Source organism: Carassius carassius, chromosome 19 (assembly GCF_963082965.1).
Source record: "Carassius carassius chromosome 19, fCarCar2.1, whole genome shotgun sequence".
Taxonomy (NCBI): Eukaryota; Metazoa; Chordata; class Actinopteri; order Cypriniformes; family Cyprinidae; genus Carassius; species Carassius carassius.
In genome coordinates this window covers 10,004,530-10,018,806 of record NC_081773.1, presented here as the reverse complement: position 1 = coordinate 10,018,806, position 14,277 = coordinate 10,004,530, and the positions used below count along the sequence as shown (strand labels likewise).

Below are 14,277 nucleotides of genomic sequence, written 5' to 3'. Positions count from 1 at the left end.
TCAGGTACTAAAAGTCTAGAAATTATGTTCCTGTAACCTGATATTCCATTTACAGTAAAGCACAATAAATAAATCAATCAATCAAAATAAAACCAACCTTCAAAATGATGAAGATCAGCACAGTTAAGACATAGTGCCAATATACTAACAATACAGAATATACAAAAAAGTTTCCTACTTAGGACGTGAAAATAGAAGAGAGATTTTACAAGTACACTTGCATGCAGATCATGTTTCTAATTAAGTGTCATTAATGGCACACAGGTGTATAATCATGTCCAGAAGAAACTGAGACAATCTGAGAAACTGCACAGTCATGAAAGATGTGTCTAACAATATGCGGTGATAAAGGATCTCTTTAATCTGCTTTGAAATATCAGAAAGAATGTGGTAAAATCATACTGTTATAAACCATTATGGAATTACTCATCATAATTAATATAGGTCTGTTATTGAAAAATTAGGTTCTTACTGATTGGACAAGTTGTTGCTTTAAATATGACCATGTTGGAGGTGCCCTAATCTACAATAAATGAGAAAACAGCGCCACTCTCTGGTCAGATCCAATAACTTCATTCGGAGAAAAATAATAATTATACTTTGTGTGTAATCAAGGACTTCGTGCTGAATTTCAGACTAAGGTTTTCCAGGTTAAACAAAATGTGTTGTTTTCATTTGACGAAAATGTTATGGTGTATTGTTGCATATGCGTGGTTTCTCCTATTTATCTGTATACTTATAATGGATATTTATGTATATTTTATATGAAGTTTTATTTCAAATCTTTAGGCTGCGCTGAGGATTCTTTTGCATCGGTCTCTCACAGGCTTCTACTTATTGAAGCAGACCAAAAACCCAGATCTAAAATATTTAAAGCCTTATTATTTTTAAAATTATATCACTATCATATGTTAACACTATCCAAGTGACTGCGAGACAGAAAAAAATATAACAGCAACATGTCAACACTGAAAAATGGACAAGACTTTTTCCAATGCAATTTCATGTGGATATAAAAAGATGTCTCTCTTTCTCTCCTGATGACTTATGTATTCTGCCAAATACTTTCTCTTATTCAGTTTATAACCACTTTACTGGTTAAATTGTCTTAAATTATGTATGTTATGCAAAAGTGGAAAATTCTCAATAAAACTTACATTTTCTAAGAAACATATTTTAGTTTCACAAGATTGTACATGAGCCTTATAATATCAAATTAAACTGCCAACACTGTTAACTATAAGATATAACTGTTCTAAATTATTGAGTTTGAGATGTTAATAAACTAATTTAATTAAATAAATACAATTTATTACCATATAATTTAACTGATAAGAGTTAATAAAATATCTAAAATAAATGAATAAATAAATCATAGAACTGCAAAAGGCCCTGCAACATTATTTGTGTTTTGGGGTCTCTTTGCTCCAGAAAAAAAAAGTTCATGCATGAAGATGCAAATACAGTGGCAGCAGTTTACAGCTGCTCATTTTCAAACAAGTTGTTTTCCTTTAGAATATCTTTGATATAATCATTTATCATAAAATTATGTCAAATAATCATTTTGTTAATGGGAATTACCTTACAGGCAGCTCCATCCTCCCTCCCTCACACACACACTCTCTCTCTCTCTCTCCTTCCTCTGTTCATCAGCATGTGATGGAGTTACAGCACATTACTTTCCATCTGGATGCTGCTCTGAGCAGCTTTAATGAAGAGAGTCGCGTCTCTCCAAACTTTACAAGACCCCTGACCGTCCAACACGCACCTCCAGCGGAACAAAGCCGTTTTAAAAGTAACTTTCCCGAAAATAGCTACACAAGCAAGCCAGGACATCCAAACATACCTTTACACAGCCAAAGCATGAAGCTCCAGTGCTTTTCTCTTCTTATTTGTGCTTTACTCATTGGCGAGTGCTGCGGGTCTCGTCTGGACCGCTGGGTCCGAACTGGACTTCAGTACGTGAAGCTCAACCTGTGCCGGAGGGTCTCTCTACCGGAGACCGAGTGCAGGAAGCTGTCCCACCTGCACCTGAGCGGGGTGGTCGTGTACGTGACCGAGTCCGGCTCGGGGAAAGTGCTGGCGATCCTGCCGGACTCATACTCGAGCGGCGCGCTGCAGTCCAAACAGAGCGGCTTTTCTGCGGACGCGAGCGCGGAAGATGAGCGCAGGGCGAACGAAGAGCTGTACCCCGGCGCGAGCGCGCATGACGCCGCGCTGCTGCTGGACCCCAGCCCCGGCGAGAGCTTCGGACACCCGGTGGTCCTGTTCTATGTGGACTTCAACACAACCAAGAAGAAATGTGCTCATATGGACGGCATTTACCTGGGTAAGTGGACTTGATCTGTCCAGCCGGAGATTTAAAATCATCAGTCTAAACGAGAGAACAGAATTTTACTTGAGTAAATAAAAAATTATGTCGAAAGCTCGTGGCAATCGCTACACGTTACTGAACCCAATAAAGCAGGCTAAACCATTTGTTATAATGTTCCTATTTGCAGCGTATTTTTACTCTCGTATAGTCCAATGGAAAAAAAAAAGTTTCAAAAGAGCTGATTTTTTTTTTTATTTGCTGACCCAACAGAAAGTTGAAAACTTAAAAAAATTTATATATTTTTGAACTAGCCTACCAAGTAGTTGTCAGTGAAAAGAGATTAAGGAATAATTGTGTATTCCTTTTAACTTTAATAATACTTTTAAAAGTAGAATTGAACCCCCCCCCCAAAAAAAACCCCGATGATTGACATTTTTAATAGCTATAGTAACCTACATTAATAATAGACCCAAAATGTTTCATCGAGTTCTGTCACGAACATATCTGGAATCAAACTGGAATTAGACAGCTCTCCTCATGTGACTTTTTACACCCGCCATGTAAAAGTCTTCATATTAATTTATAGCTGTTTAGACCCTTCAAACCAAACGTAGCCATGGCTTTTCATTTGTTACCAGTGTGATTAAATGTAAAGTGTAAAATGTAAAGTGTAAATTACCATGGTTAAAAGGATGTTACTCATGTTAGCGGCACCTTACTAATTATAATTTCATTTTATGTAATTACTACACTAATTACCATAATAATGTGCATTTACAGCAGCGAAAAACAGCACAAAATAATTATAAGTAACATAAATTTCACTGTAACAAGAAGACTATAATGCATAATATTTATTCATTCAAACATATTTGAAAACTTGTACAAGGAATAGCAGAAAAGTCCTGCAAAACGGTGTAAAAAAACTTACATATACATTAGCTACACAGACAGCTCTAAGATGTCTGGTATAAAATGTCAATTGATAAACATGGAATTGAAACACAGTATTGCTTTATAAAAAGCGAGAGTAGATGTCTTTTTTAACACTTAAAAAGATAAGCAAAGGTCATCTGCCCTGCGACATGAAGCTGTGCGTGAGGTGTGTGAATCAGTCTGATGTCTGCACAAGCATCTGCTCTTGGGAGCAGTCAGACCACGGACCCCCTGCAGGGAAAGTGAAGGGCAGACACACGACTGAGCCGAGAGTCATGCATTCACAATAAGAATGGTCAATAATTCATTCCTGACTGAGAGTTCAGTCCTTAACACTGGGTTCAGCTGTGCCCCAGTCCACAAGTCAAACCCTCACCTTTGAACTAAACTTGATTTGCATCATCACTGCTGAAAGATACTAGAAAAGTTGGGATGATAAAGTTGATTCTTCTATATTTTCTTTTCTAGGACATAAACTTTTTTCCAAGTGACTGTTATTGAAGCAAGCATCAGATTGTCTTAAAGTGTAGCAATGACAGCTGATGTACTAACAACATCCAGAAGAAAGTCATTTAATATCTTGACCAGACTATTTGACTATGATTTCATATGGGCTGCAGCTGCGGCTGAAAATTTATGCTGGTAAAGAATCGAGATATCCGTATCCAATTATTTGTGTGAAATTTCCATCTACTGAGATGCCTTCATCTGGTGAATATTTGAAGGCAACTTTGATGTGTCTTTCTCCTTCATTGGCTAGGATATCCCAACATCCTGTGTGGGATTAGACTACTTCTGGAAAAATAAATATGGCAAATGAGTGCTGAAAAAGAGTACATTTATTTACAAATGTTATTTTAAAATTCACATTATTAATCTATTTACACAAGTTTGGGGCCAGTAAGACTCACCAGGGCTGATGAACAATACAATAAAAATGGTAATAAAGTGAAATAATTCTAAAATTTAAAATTACTTTTCCATTTGAATATATATCAAAATGTTTTTATTTTTTGTGATCCAAAGCTGAATCTTCAGCATCTTTACCCTCCAGTCTTCAGTCTACCCATGATCCTTCAAAAATCACTTTAATTTGATGGTTTGTTGCTGAAGAAACATTTTTTATTATTATCAATGTTGACAAGTCTTGTGCTGCTTAATATTTTTTGTGAAAACCGTGATTATTTGTATTTTCATGAATCTGCCTTGGGGACGTGGTAATTATGTAAATATATTTAAATAATCTCTCATTGCAAGAAAGTTCTTAAAGGCTAAGCGCATATGTCGGGCCTCAAGCCTTCCTCAAATCAAATTGTTTCAAGAAATATTCTTAGTAACTGGAGACAAAATGAAGCTCAGGAAGGGCAATAATGAGCAGACACATTAGAAATGGTAAACAAAAATGCTCTGGTTTACACTCGAGCTCAAGGCAGAAGGGTTTGTGTGACTCAGATCCAAATCTGGAACCATTTTCAAGTCTCACTGTGTCCAAACCTGACCATCTCATCTGAAGATGCGGTGAGAATCAGAGACCAGAATGAAAGCTGGGTTTAGTTCTGGCCACATTTAAAATCATCCCAATCTTCTCTCTGAATGGGCCTCCAGATACAACTGACCACAGAGAGAGACTCTGTAGGGATACTGATGCTGTCTTACCCCACATTACCAAATCATGGCCAGCCAAGGAAACCTTTCATTGTAAGAACCAATTTTAGTTGTTAAGGTAAATGGATTTATAATGGCTTGTGATTACACCTCCTGCGCTGCTGTCTAATTCAGGCTTCCTCAGCGTGAAACTGATTGACAAAAATGACTTGGCGTCAGTAGCCCTGCTGCAGTCTTGTCTAAAGTGCAGTATGTGCCTGAATGGATAGTGTGCAGTTTTATGGCAGATTACTAAAGGAATGCACACTGTTTTGCCCAGCCTGATGCTATGCCTGTTTAAAAGTCATTATTACTGCTTTTCCTGAAATGATTTTTTGTCACATTCTCAGGGTAGAAATTAGCATTGCAGGCAGGTCTAACTTATTAAAGCCAGGTGGATGATCACAAGACAACAGCAGAGCAATAAACCCAAGACAAATGACAGCAAAGGTTCTCATTTATCTAGGCCATAAACATTGGGCAAATATTGACATTGGTATGTTCTTGAATAATCACCAGGCAATAAACCAAATACATTGCTCTTCATAACGGATTGTTGCTTGGATTCTTTATTGGCATCTGTGGTTCCAACATGCATGGAACATTTTCATTGCACAGAAAGTTATTAAAATGTTCTTCACACTAATAAAAACTGGTTTTTTTTAGGAACTGTTCACTAAAAGGTTCTTGTGCAATCCAAAAGGGTGCTTTAACAGCACCAAAACCTTCATTTTTAAGAGTGCAAGCGACTATTAGCAGATTGTACATTAACTGTTTCATGCAACATGTATACAGGGGAGGAGTGCTTGACGATGGCTGTGAAGACACGCTGCCAGAACCAGCTGAAGCGGAGGAGGAGTCGCAGCGACCGTATGGTGAGCCGAGTGAGAACCCGCAGGAGCACGACGGGCAGAACCGGCCGAGCGGAGCACAGCAGCGGCCTCTGTGAGATTCACTTTCTCCCTCTGGTTGTGGGAGTGAAAGATAGCAACCGAACCCAACGCCTGCACTGTGTGGGTGAGTCACTGAATAGTAGAGTTCAACAGGTTTCATCATCTCTGAAAGGTCAGTGACAAACTCGTAGGAAGAGAAATAAGCACAAATTACAATTATGAAACGTTAAACAAGTTATTTGAATTCTGAATCAGGAATCTGGCTTATTATTTTTTTTTATGTAATTTTATCTGTTTTTATAAAAAACCCACAATTTTGCTAATTTTAACCGTATGCCTCCGCTCCAAATACATGTCATCCAACCATTTCTGGTTAAGCATTTCTAATTGCGGGTTTTTTTATTTTTTTTATTTGCTGTCAGAGAGCCAGGTATGAATTCTTGGAATACTTATTTTAGAGAAGTATTCATTCAGATTTTACAGTGGACAAATCACACAGTTCTTTTTAAGTTGCGTTTAAGTCATGTAGGAATTACTGCAAGTAATTTTCGGAGAGCTCTGCTTATACTACCTAACAGCTGCAAAACCCTGAAAATGGCAGTCAAATGTAGTTCTTTCGTAATATTTAAAAATCTTATAACTGACTACTGTTAATGTTTTAATAATGCAAAGACATTTTGAAAATAAACAAAGCAGCATAAATAGTTTAATGTAGCTATAGCACAGAGTTGAATAACTATCTAATGTTACATTTATCCATTTAGCAGACACTTTTATCCAAAAGGACTAAGGACTGAATTCAGGCTATACATTTTTTTTGACCAGTATCTGTGTACCCTGGGAATTGAACCGATGACCTATTGCGCTGCTAACGCAATGCTCTGCCACTGAGCAACAGGAACCATTTAAGCTAAATAAACTATACATTTACTAAGGCATATGCATAACAGCCATTACTTTTTTAATTTTTGTTATGGATTCATTATGATGTAAATTGTGTTGCCACAAAAATGCATTCATCTGAGTCCAAGGATGGGAACAGCTCCTAGTAGAATGTCTGAGTTATCTAATAATTGCACCATGCCTTGAATTCAGCATAAAGGGATGGTCACAGAGGTATTCTGGCATGAAATGTACAAAAATGGACAAAAACTTTCAGAATTCACTTTCAAACTACAAAGATTTCTGTTGGTCAAAGTGGCAAATTCACATGAACCCGTCGCAATGATTCCCAGTCAAGCAGATTCCTACAGAAAATTTAAATTCAAACTAGAAAGATTCGCTGAAGAAAGAGTTTATATTTAAAATGAATCATATCATGTTTGGATCTGAAGAAATGTGGTAATGTGGTTGTTGCTGTAGATCACCCAGACTTTGCCAGATGCCCGCAGCCTTTGCCACTGACCAGTCCCAGCACACCCATCTCCAGCTGTGAGCTCAATAAAAACACCCGCCGGTGCCATCAGCAACGCCTGGCCACACACCTGTCCTGCCGCCTCTACCAGACCTGTGATCATGCTGTTCTCCTGTCAGGTACAAAACACTGGCTCAAAGAACTCATTTGTATGATCTGACCCATATGAAATGCTGGATGAATACTTGGACTCATCAGCTGTCTCAGGTATGCTGCTCCTACATAACCTTTAACCTGTGCACGTGCAGGTGGCTGGCAGGAGCAGATAACATACCAACAACATGCAAAGAACCTGCAGCTCTTCGATCAGATGCTGAGGAACAACGGCTTCCATAAGGACCACATAAAGACATTCTTTGCTGGGAATGGACAGGTAGCAGGTCAGAGGACATTTCAAGTAATTTAAGCCTTTAATTTACCCTAATGCTTTATATTCAGATTTTCACAAATTGTTTTTATTTCCACAGCTAAAGAGACCGAGGGCATGTATCCAGCCACAGAGAAAGAAGTGATCAGGAATCACATTTCCTACATCTGCCGGAAGCAGCACTGTGTGGATTCTCTGGTTCTGTACCTGAACAGCCCCACACGCAACGACGGCACCATGCTGCTCTGGGACCGCAATAACAACGGCATTGTGAGTGTGTGCATCTGGTGTGTAGTGTAACACGTTTAAACTTTTAGTTTGGCGGAAACCATGAACACAATAAAAAAATTTAAATAAAGCATTAAAAAATGACAAATATAAAAATTTTAATATATAAAATTAAGGAAAAACACACTTTGTACGAGGAAACAAACTACTAATCCTATGTAGCATTGTTTGTGAATGACAAATAAATATCAAAAGCATTGATAAAAAAAACTAAATTACATTTAAAGTTTTATAATAAAGTTTCATAATAATAAATTAAAATCAATTAAGTATAAAATAATAAAGCAATTGATTAAATATATTTTAGGTATAATGTGAAATATTAATATATACTAATGCACTACCAAACAAAATTAAATAAACATAATTAATACTTTAATTCAGCAAGGATCTATTAAACTGATCAAAAGTGACAGTAAAGACACTTATGTTACAAAAGATTTATATATATATATATATTTTAAATGCTGTTCTTTTGAACTTTTTGATTTATTCTGTATCACAGTGTTCTCTGAATGGTGGATCTTTTCTTCTTGGACTACGATTAATATAGTTCTTCATTCAGAATTCAGCTGTTGAAAAAGGTTTAAAAATTAAAGTGAAATCACACCGCTTTACGGCCTCTACCATTACTTTCATAATCTCAGACATCATGGCAGGTCAGTTTTAAAAGGTGTTTACATTACCAAAAATGTATTCCTCTATGGAGGGGGGGCAAAAAAAGTATTTTTACTCATGGAACCCAACTGTTGTGCTCTGTAGTGGTTGAAAACCACTCGTTTTGGAAATATTTTAGTTCAGTGGATTTTGTAACAGGATTATATTTTCACAGTCAGGCCTATGGTGTTATTCTGAAAGTGCTGAAGTAGATTTGTTATAAATGTGGGGGTTCCTGGAATCACAGAGAGGTCAGATTAATAAAAAGAGTTTAGGAATTCCTTATCTTCCCGTAAATGAATCCAACGTGTTTCCTCAAGACCACCACTTCAAAGCGCCCACTAACCAAAGGATAAAAGTATTACACTAAGGAAGCTGACTTTTGGTCAACTCTCATCTGTTCATTCACTTTCATTTCTTGAAAGGGATGAATCTGCAGACAATTTGCAATTTGGTGGTTCTTGTCTTATGAGTGCATGGAGTATTTTTCGTGCAGCTAATGAGAGCACCACCTGTTCAGCAAACATCCAAGAGGGGATGCTTTATCAAAACCTATTCCCTTAATGCACATGGACAACCCAGACAAGACTCCTCACTTAACAAGAAACACGAGAGAGATGAGATCAAATTTCATAGCGAAATACAGCACAATCTTAAGTCCTCAATCTTATTAAGAAACTCACAATAGACCAGCCATGCACCTCTTTCATCTATCAGTAATACAATCATTCCAGAAACTGGGCACACATTCAATGATATTGCTTTTATAAAGTACACTCCTGATGAACCACCAAAATCCCACAATCCTTTGCAAAAGGTGGTCAGTAATCCCAGCCATATGTTTAGAGTGTGGCAAACAGAAGGGAGCAGACTGCACAGTAAAGCTCACCCTTCCATGACAATAGGGACAGACTCTCTAGGGACAAAGGCAACAACCTGATCCCCAGACAGGGATGTAGTGACAAAGAAGGGCTTGAGAGACAAGGACCACACAGGATCAGGGCCACCAGACGCTCGGCTTCCCACAGGAAAGCTGCTCATTTCTTCTTCGAGTAGAAAGAGTACGGCTAACTGTTCATTTCAATAACTGCCACGAGTCTGAATGCCACGACAAATTAATGTCCGCTCGCCTTTTGAAGTGCCTTAAAATAGACCACAGTCATTTAAGTGAAACAGTGCCCTGCATGAATGAATTGTAAGTGCATTGGATGCAATTAAAATATAAACTAGAACAAAATAGTGATGAGATAAAAACTGTGTGTGGGGGGGGGGGGGGGGGGTCTTAATGAAAAAATGTATTTTTATTATATTTTTCTATTATAATTTAATAATAATATTATAGTTATATATTACAAATTAATTCTGTTCTTTTGAACTTTCTAATCATCAAATAATTCTAAGAAAATTACTAAAAACATCAAGCATGACTGCTTTCAACATTGACAATATTAACAATTCTTGAATAAGTATTCAACAGAAACTGTTTTTACTGTGCTGTTGATCAAATAAATGAGAAAAAAAAATCTCACAATGTTAAACTTTTGAACAATAGTCTTTAATTGCTGTCTAAGTTTTATAAAAGCATTTTCCACTCAAGTTCTTGCACTGCTTTTATCTAATGTTGTGAAATCACTGTAATGTCCAGACTTTTGTGGATTACTACTTTAATAAATGGCATTTTAAGGCAGAATCTATCAAACTTGTCATTTTATATGCTAGGAAAGCTCTATAGGATGGATTAATGGTATATATATGTTTCTCCAGGCAGATCTGAAGGAGCGTTACTCTGTGGGTGAACTGTTGGCGGATCTGGCCGGATGCAGGGCGAGCCGGGTGCTGCTCTTTGTGGAGCAGAGCTACAGTGGAGTCCTCAGCAAGAGACTGATGGGATCTCTCAAACACGTCAATGTCGTGCTGCTGAACGGCCTGCCCTGGGTGCACACAGCCGAGTTCTGGGCCTCTCTGCACCCATCCGAGTGCCTCATAGACCACCTCAGTAAGGTGAGACTTTACAAGTCTTTATGAATCTGGGCTGTTCAGATCACTTTTTTTTTTGATTGTACAAAACAACAAAAAGAAGTGCACAACCATTTGTGTCTCGTGTGAGGCTTCCAGTGTCAGCAGCTTCCAATTATATTAGCTGTACAATCATGTATCAATTCTTATCATAATTATAAACAGATTTCGCACTTTGTTTATCTTCTAGTAATTTATTTACAGGAGCTAATGAATGATAAATCTCATACATTCACACAAAAAAGACGCAAACTTGTTTATGTGATTCAATGATTATAAATGCTTAAAGGGACAGTTCACCCAAAAAGGAAAACTCGGTCATAATTTACTCTATGTATTATTCGGTAACACTTTTGAATAATTAGTAACACTTTACAATAAGGTTTCATTTGTTAACATTAGTTAACTACATTTGTTAACATGAAATAACAATGGAAAACAATTCTAAAGCATTTATTTATTTGCCATTAAAATCAAGATGTGTCTTTCAACAGTTTAAAGGGATAGCTCAACCTTCAGTTGCTGGTCCACATTGACTTTCATAGTATTGGGGAAAACACTATGTAAGTCAATGGGGACCAGCAACTGAAGGTGAACTATCTCTTCAATGGACCTGAGCCAACATGAACTAACAATGAACAGCTGTATTAACAAACAAAGATGAATATAGTAAAAAATGAAATGTTAATTTTTACTTAAGTTAACCAATGGGCCCTTAATGTCAAGTGTAACTGAATATCCTAGCTGCTCTTTTCTTTGTAATAAAATTGAAAGAGGACAGAGGCAAGTTCCACTTTTATGACCTACATACATCATAAACACAGTCTATATGACTCACGGTCTTTATTCTGCTAAGTCTTCTTATAATGACAGCTTTGTCTGTGGAATAGGACCGAAGTCAGTTTTGACAAAAAATGGTCACAAAATCAAATGTCGAGTCACCGTGTCATTTTTGTAGCCAATGCAACCTTTACATTTCAGATCTTCTGTGAAATAATTTACATTTCTGTCTGTTTTCTAAATAAAGCTATCTTATGACTTAAAGGCTTTAAACGCTTTCCTTCTTTGCTTAATGCAACAGCAGAGTTCTGCGATGCCCCGACTGGCTGATGCTGCTCTGGGACTGATGAACGTGACTCTGGCCGGTGCCCCATGCAACTCCACCCCTCCTCTCACCGAAGCCGAAATTAGGAAGGAGTACATGGGCTGCCAGAACCTCCCTACAGCTCTGTGGTACCAAAAACGGCCCAAGACCAACAACAGCAGGAATTGAGCAAACTGACCGCTTCCAGGACATTCAGAAGGAAAAGAGCCAACTCGACTGTTCCCAATACATAATTCGGACACTCCAGTGGAGTACTTCCATGAGAACCAAGTACCAACGAGTAGTCCTAGAAGTATGACTTTGTATAATGCACAAATCCATGACCAGCTCTTTCCTTTCACCAAAAAAAATAAAATACCCCTGTGTGTGCGCACTAATTTTCACCCGGTGATGCACACAGACCCTGACAAGCTGTTGAGGAACGGAGACTGCATAATGTGTGCTTAAGAGATCGACAGAAGAGGTGGTAATGCAGGACAGAGAGAGAGAAAACGTCTGACATGTCCTCACTTTGAACCTCATTTCCCCTGCTTGCTGTTCTGTAGAAGGCGTCCCGTGGGGAGCGTCCCATGCAAACTTCTCCTCTCTCCGCCTGCCATGGGGGTTCAGCGCAGGGGCATCCGCGCTCCTTTACCAGAGTGCTCTTCCGTGGGTCATCGCACAGGGCGCGCCTGGAACTGAACAATGGTGACAAGGCCACTCTGAAACACACCTCACACTCACTTGAACATTTCAGGACAAATCTCCTTGTCCCTCCTTCAGCTCAGTAAGGGACAGGGCGGTCCAGCATGATTTAGTAATGAGAAATGTTCCCTCACCACGTCTGGACCCTAGCAGACACTGGGCTCTGCAAGCATGTATTTAAGTCAGACCTCTTATTCCTCACTGTACTAACCACTCTGTCCGCAGTATTCGCTTATCTCCGCAAACATTTAATCGCCAGTCGCCGATAATGTTGACAGTGATGAGAAGGTATTTCAGGCCCCACGCCAGCTCCTGTGGGAATTCATACACATTCTTCAGAAAATTACAAACAGTAGGATGATATTTTTCTGCAGTGCATCTACTTGTTTAGAAATATACGCTCTTGTTCAAATGTTTGGGGTTAGTACGATTGTTTTAGTTTTTGAAAGAAGCAAGTCTCTAATGTTCAGCAAGGCTGCATTTATTTGATCAAAACAGTAAATATTCTTACAATTTAAAATGACATTTCTATTTCAAAAATATTTGAATCCTTTCAAAAATTGATTTTTATCCTTCAGAAATCATTGTTATATGCCGGTTTGGTGCAAACGTTTATTATTTATTTTTATCAATATTTTTGTGAAAACCGTGGTGAATTTTTTTTTTCAGGATTCTCTGATGAATAGAAAGTAGAACATTTAACAGAAAAGAACAGCATTTATGTAAAACAGAAATCTTTTAAACATTCTAAACATCTTTACCATCACTTCTGATCATTTTAATGTGTCCATGCATAAAAATATTACTGTACTAAAAAAAGAGAAAACCTACTGACCCCAAACTTTTAAACATTCACATGGGCTCCCATTTGTTCATACTTTTCTTATAGTATTGATGTGAGTGGGCCAAAGCCCCATCAAACCTCAGTGCATTGTAGCCAATCTTTAACTCTAAGCCTAAACCATTAAAGATAAATATCCGTTTTTGTATAGTTCAGAAATGCGTTATCCTGTAAATATTTCAGTCATGTTCTACTTAATGAATGGATTTTAATGTCAGTTGTGTTAAAGGATTATACAAGTCATTGTTTGTGTTAAACCATAGCTGGAGTGAAAAGATGTAAATACTCTAAATAAATTAACTTTTGTACATAGTCAGGGTTGCATTTATTTACAGACTTAATTTTTTTAAATTAAGTACTTGACCAACTTGTGCACATTTCACAAAGAAAGGTACAAAACACCTAACGTTTCCATGAAAGGCAGCATCTGCTCTTCATAAAGCACATTATCATTTTAAGAATAATCCAAAGCCTACAGATGTTTTATCCCCCTAATATTCCTGAATGGTTCTGTTGTTCATGTCAAGTCCCTTTAATATCCATCAGTTTATCTTTTAAAATGAATTAAATTCCTTGTTCAATTATGTACATTCAAAACTACAAAATTGTTTCAAATCAAAATAGAAATCAAAGACCTAGAAAAAAAGAGAATATATATCAAACACCTCTCAAGTTCATCATGTCATTAATATTAAAATAATGGTTTAAATGTATAAGAGTATTTTCTATGTTCAGATCTCAAATTATAAATGTGGATGTGGGAACAGATAGGATAGATTGATTGTGAAGGGGGACGATAGTTAATGTGGTTTAGTAAAGCATTCACACTTTGCTGAAAAAATTTGGCTCAGCATAAAGAGGTCTGATGGTTTTTTGAAATTATGTTTTTAGAGGAAGCAATTGGGAACACTAAATTTGACAGTGTACATGTTACACATACTTCAATTGAAATACTATATCAGTGTTTTACAAATTCATGTTATTGAAATGTAATAATATAGATAACATGAAAGAAAACTTAATGCACTTGGAAAGTACATGTAGTTCATTAGATTTACTGTGTACTTTTGTAAATACAGAGTAACATGAAAACTGCAATATATAATGTGACTAAAATG

At 37.3% G+C, this 14,277-nt stretch overlaps 1 protein-coding gene across 2 annotated transcripts; it reads left to right on the top strand.

Annotated features, from left to right (window-relative positions):
* Positions 1–1,685: 1,685 nt before the first annotated feature.
* si:ch211-67e16.11 (uncharacterized) lies at positions 1,686–12,954 on the top strand. Of its 2 annotated transcripts, none has more exons than XM_059499743.1 (7): positions 1,686–2,329; positions 5,690–5,911; positions 7,150–7,320; positions 7,450–7,581; positions 7,669–7,838; positions 10,278–10,514; positions 11,614–12,954. In XM_059499743.1, exons 1-7 carry the CDS (start codon positions 1,864–1,866, stop codon positions 11,800–11,802), a joined length of 1,587 nt encoding a protein of 528 aa, XP_059355726.1. In that variant the 5' UTR covers positions 1,686–1,863; the 3' UTR covers positions 11,803–12,954. The 2 variants fall into 2 exon arrangements, with proteins under 2 accessions (XP_059355726.1, XP_059355725.1); XM_059499742.1 differs by having other exon boundaries at positions 11,611–12,954.
* The last annotated feature ends 1,323 nt before the right edge of the window (positions 12,955–14,277 follow it).

What these genes read in the sequence shown, in the direction of transcription:
- si:ch211-67e16.11 (XM_059499742.1), top strand. Translation starts at nt 1,864, where the DNA reads ATGAAGCTCCAGTGCTTTTCTCTTCTTATTTGTGCTTTACTCATTGGC. An exon ending in TATGGACGGCATTTACCTGG is followed by an intron (nt 2,330 to 5,689) that starts GTAAGTGGACTT and finishes ACATGTATACAG; the next exon opens with GGGAGGAGTGCTTGACGATG. An exon ending in TGGGAATGGACAGGTAGCAG is followed by an intron (nt 7,582 to 7,668) that starts GTCAGAGGACAT and finishes TTATTTCCACAG; the next exon opens with CTAAAGAGACCGAGGGCATG.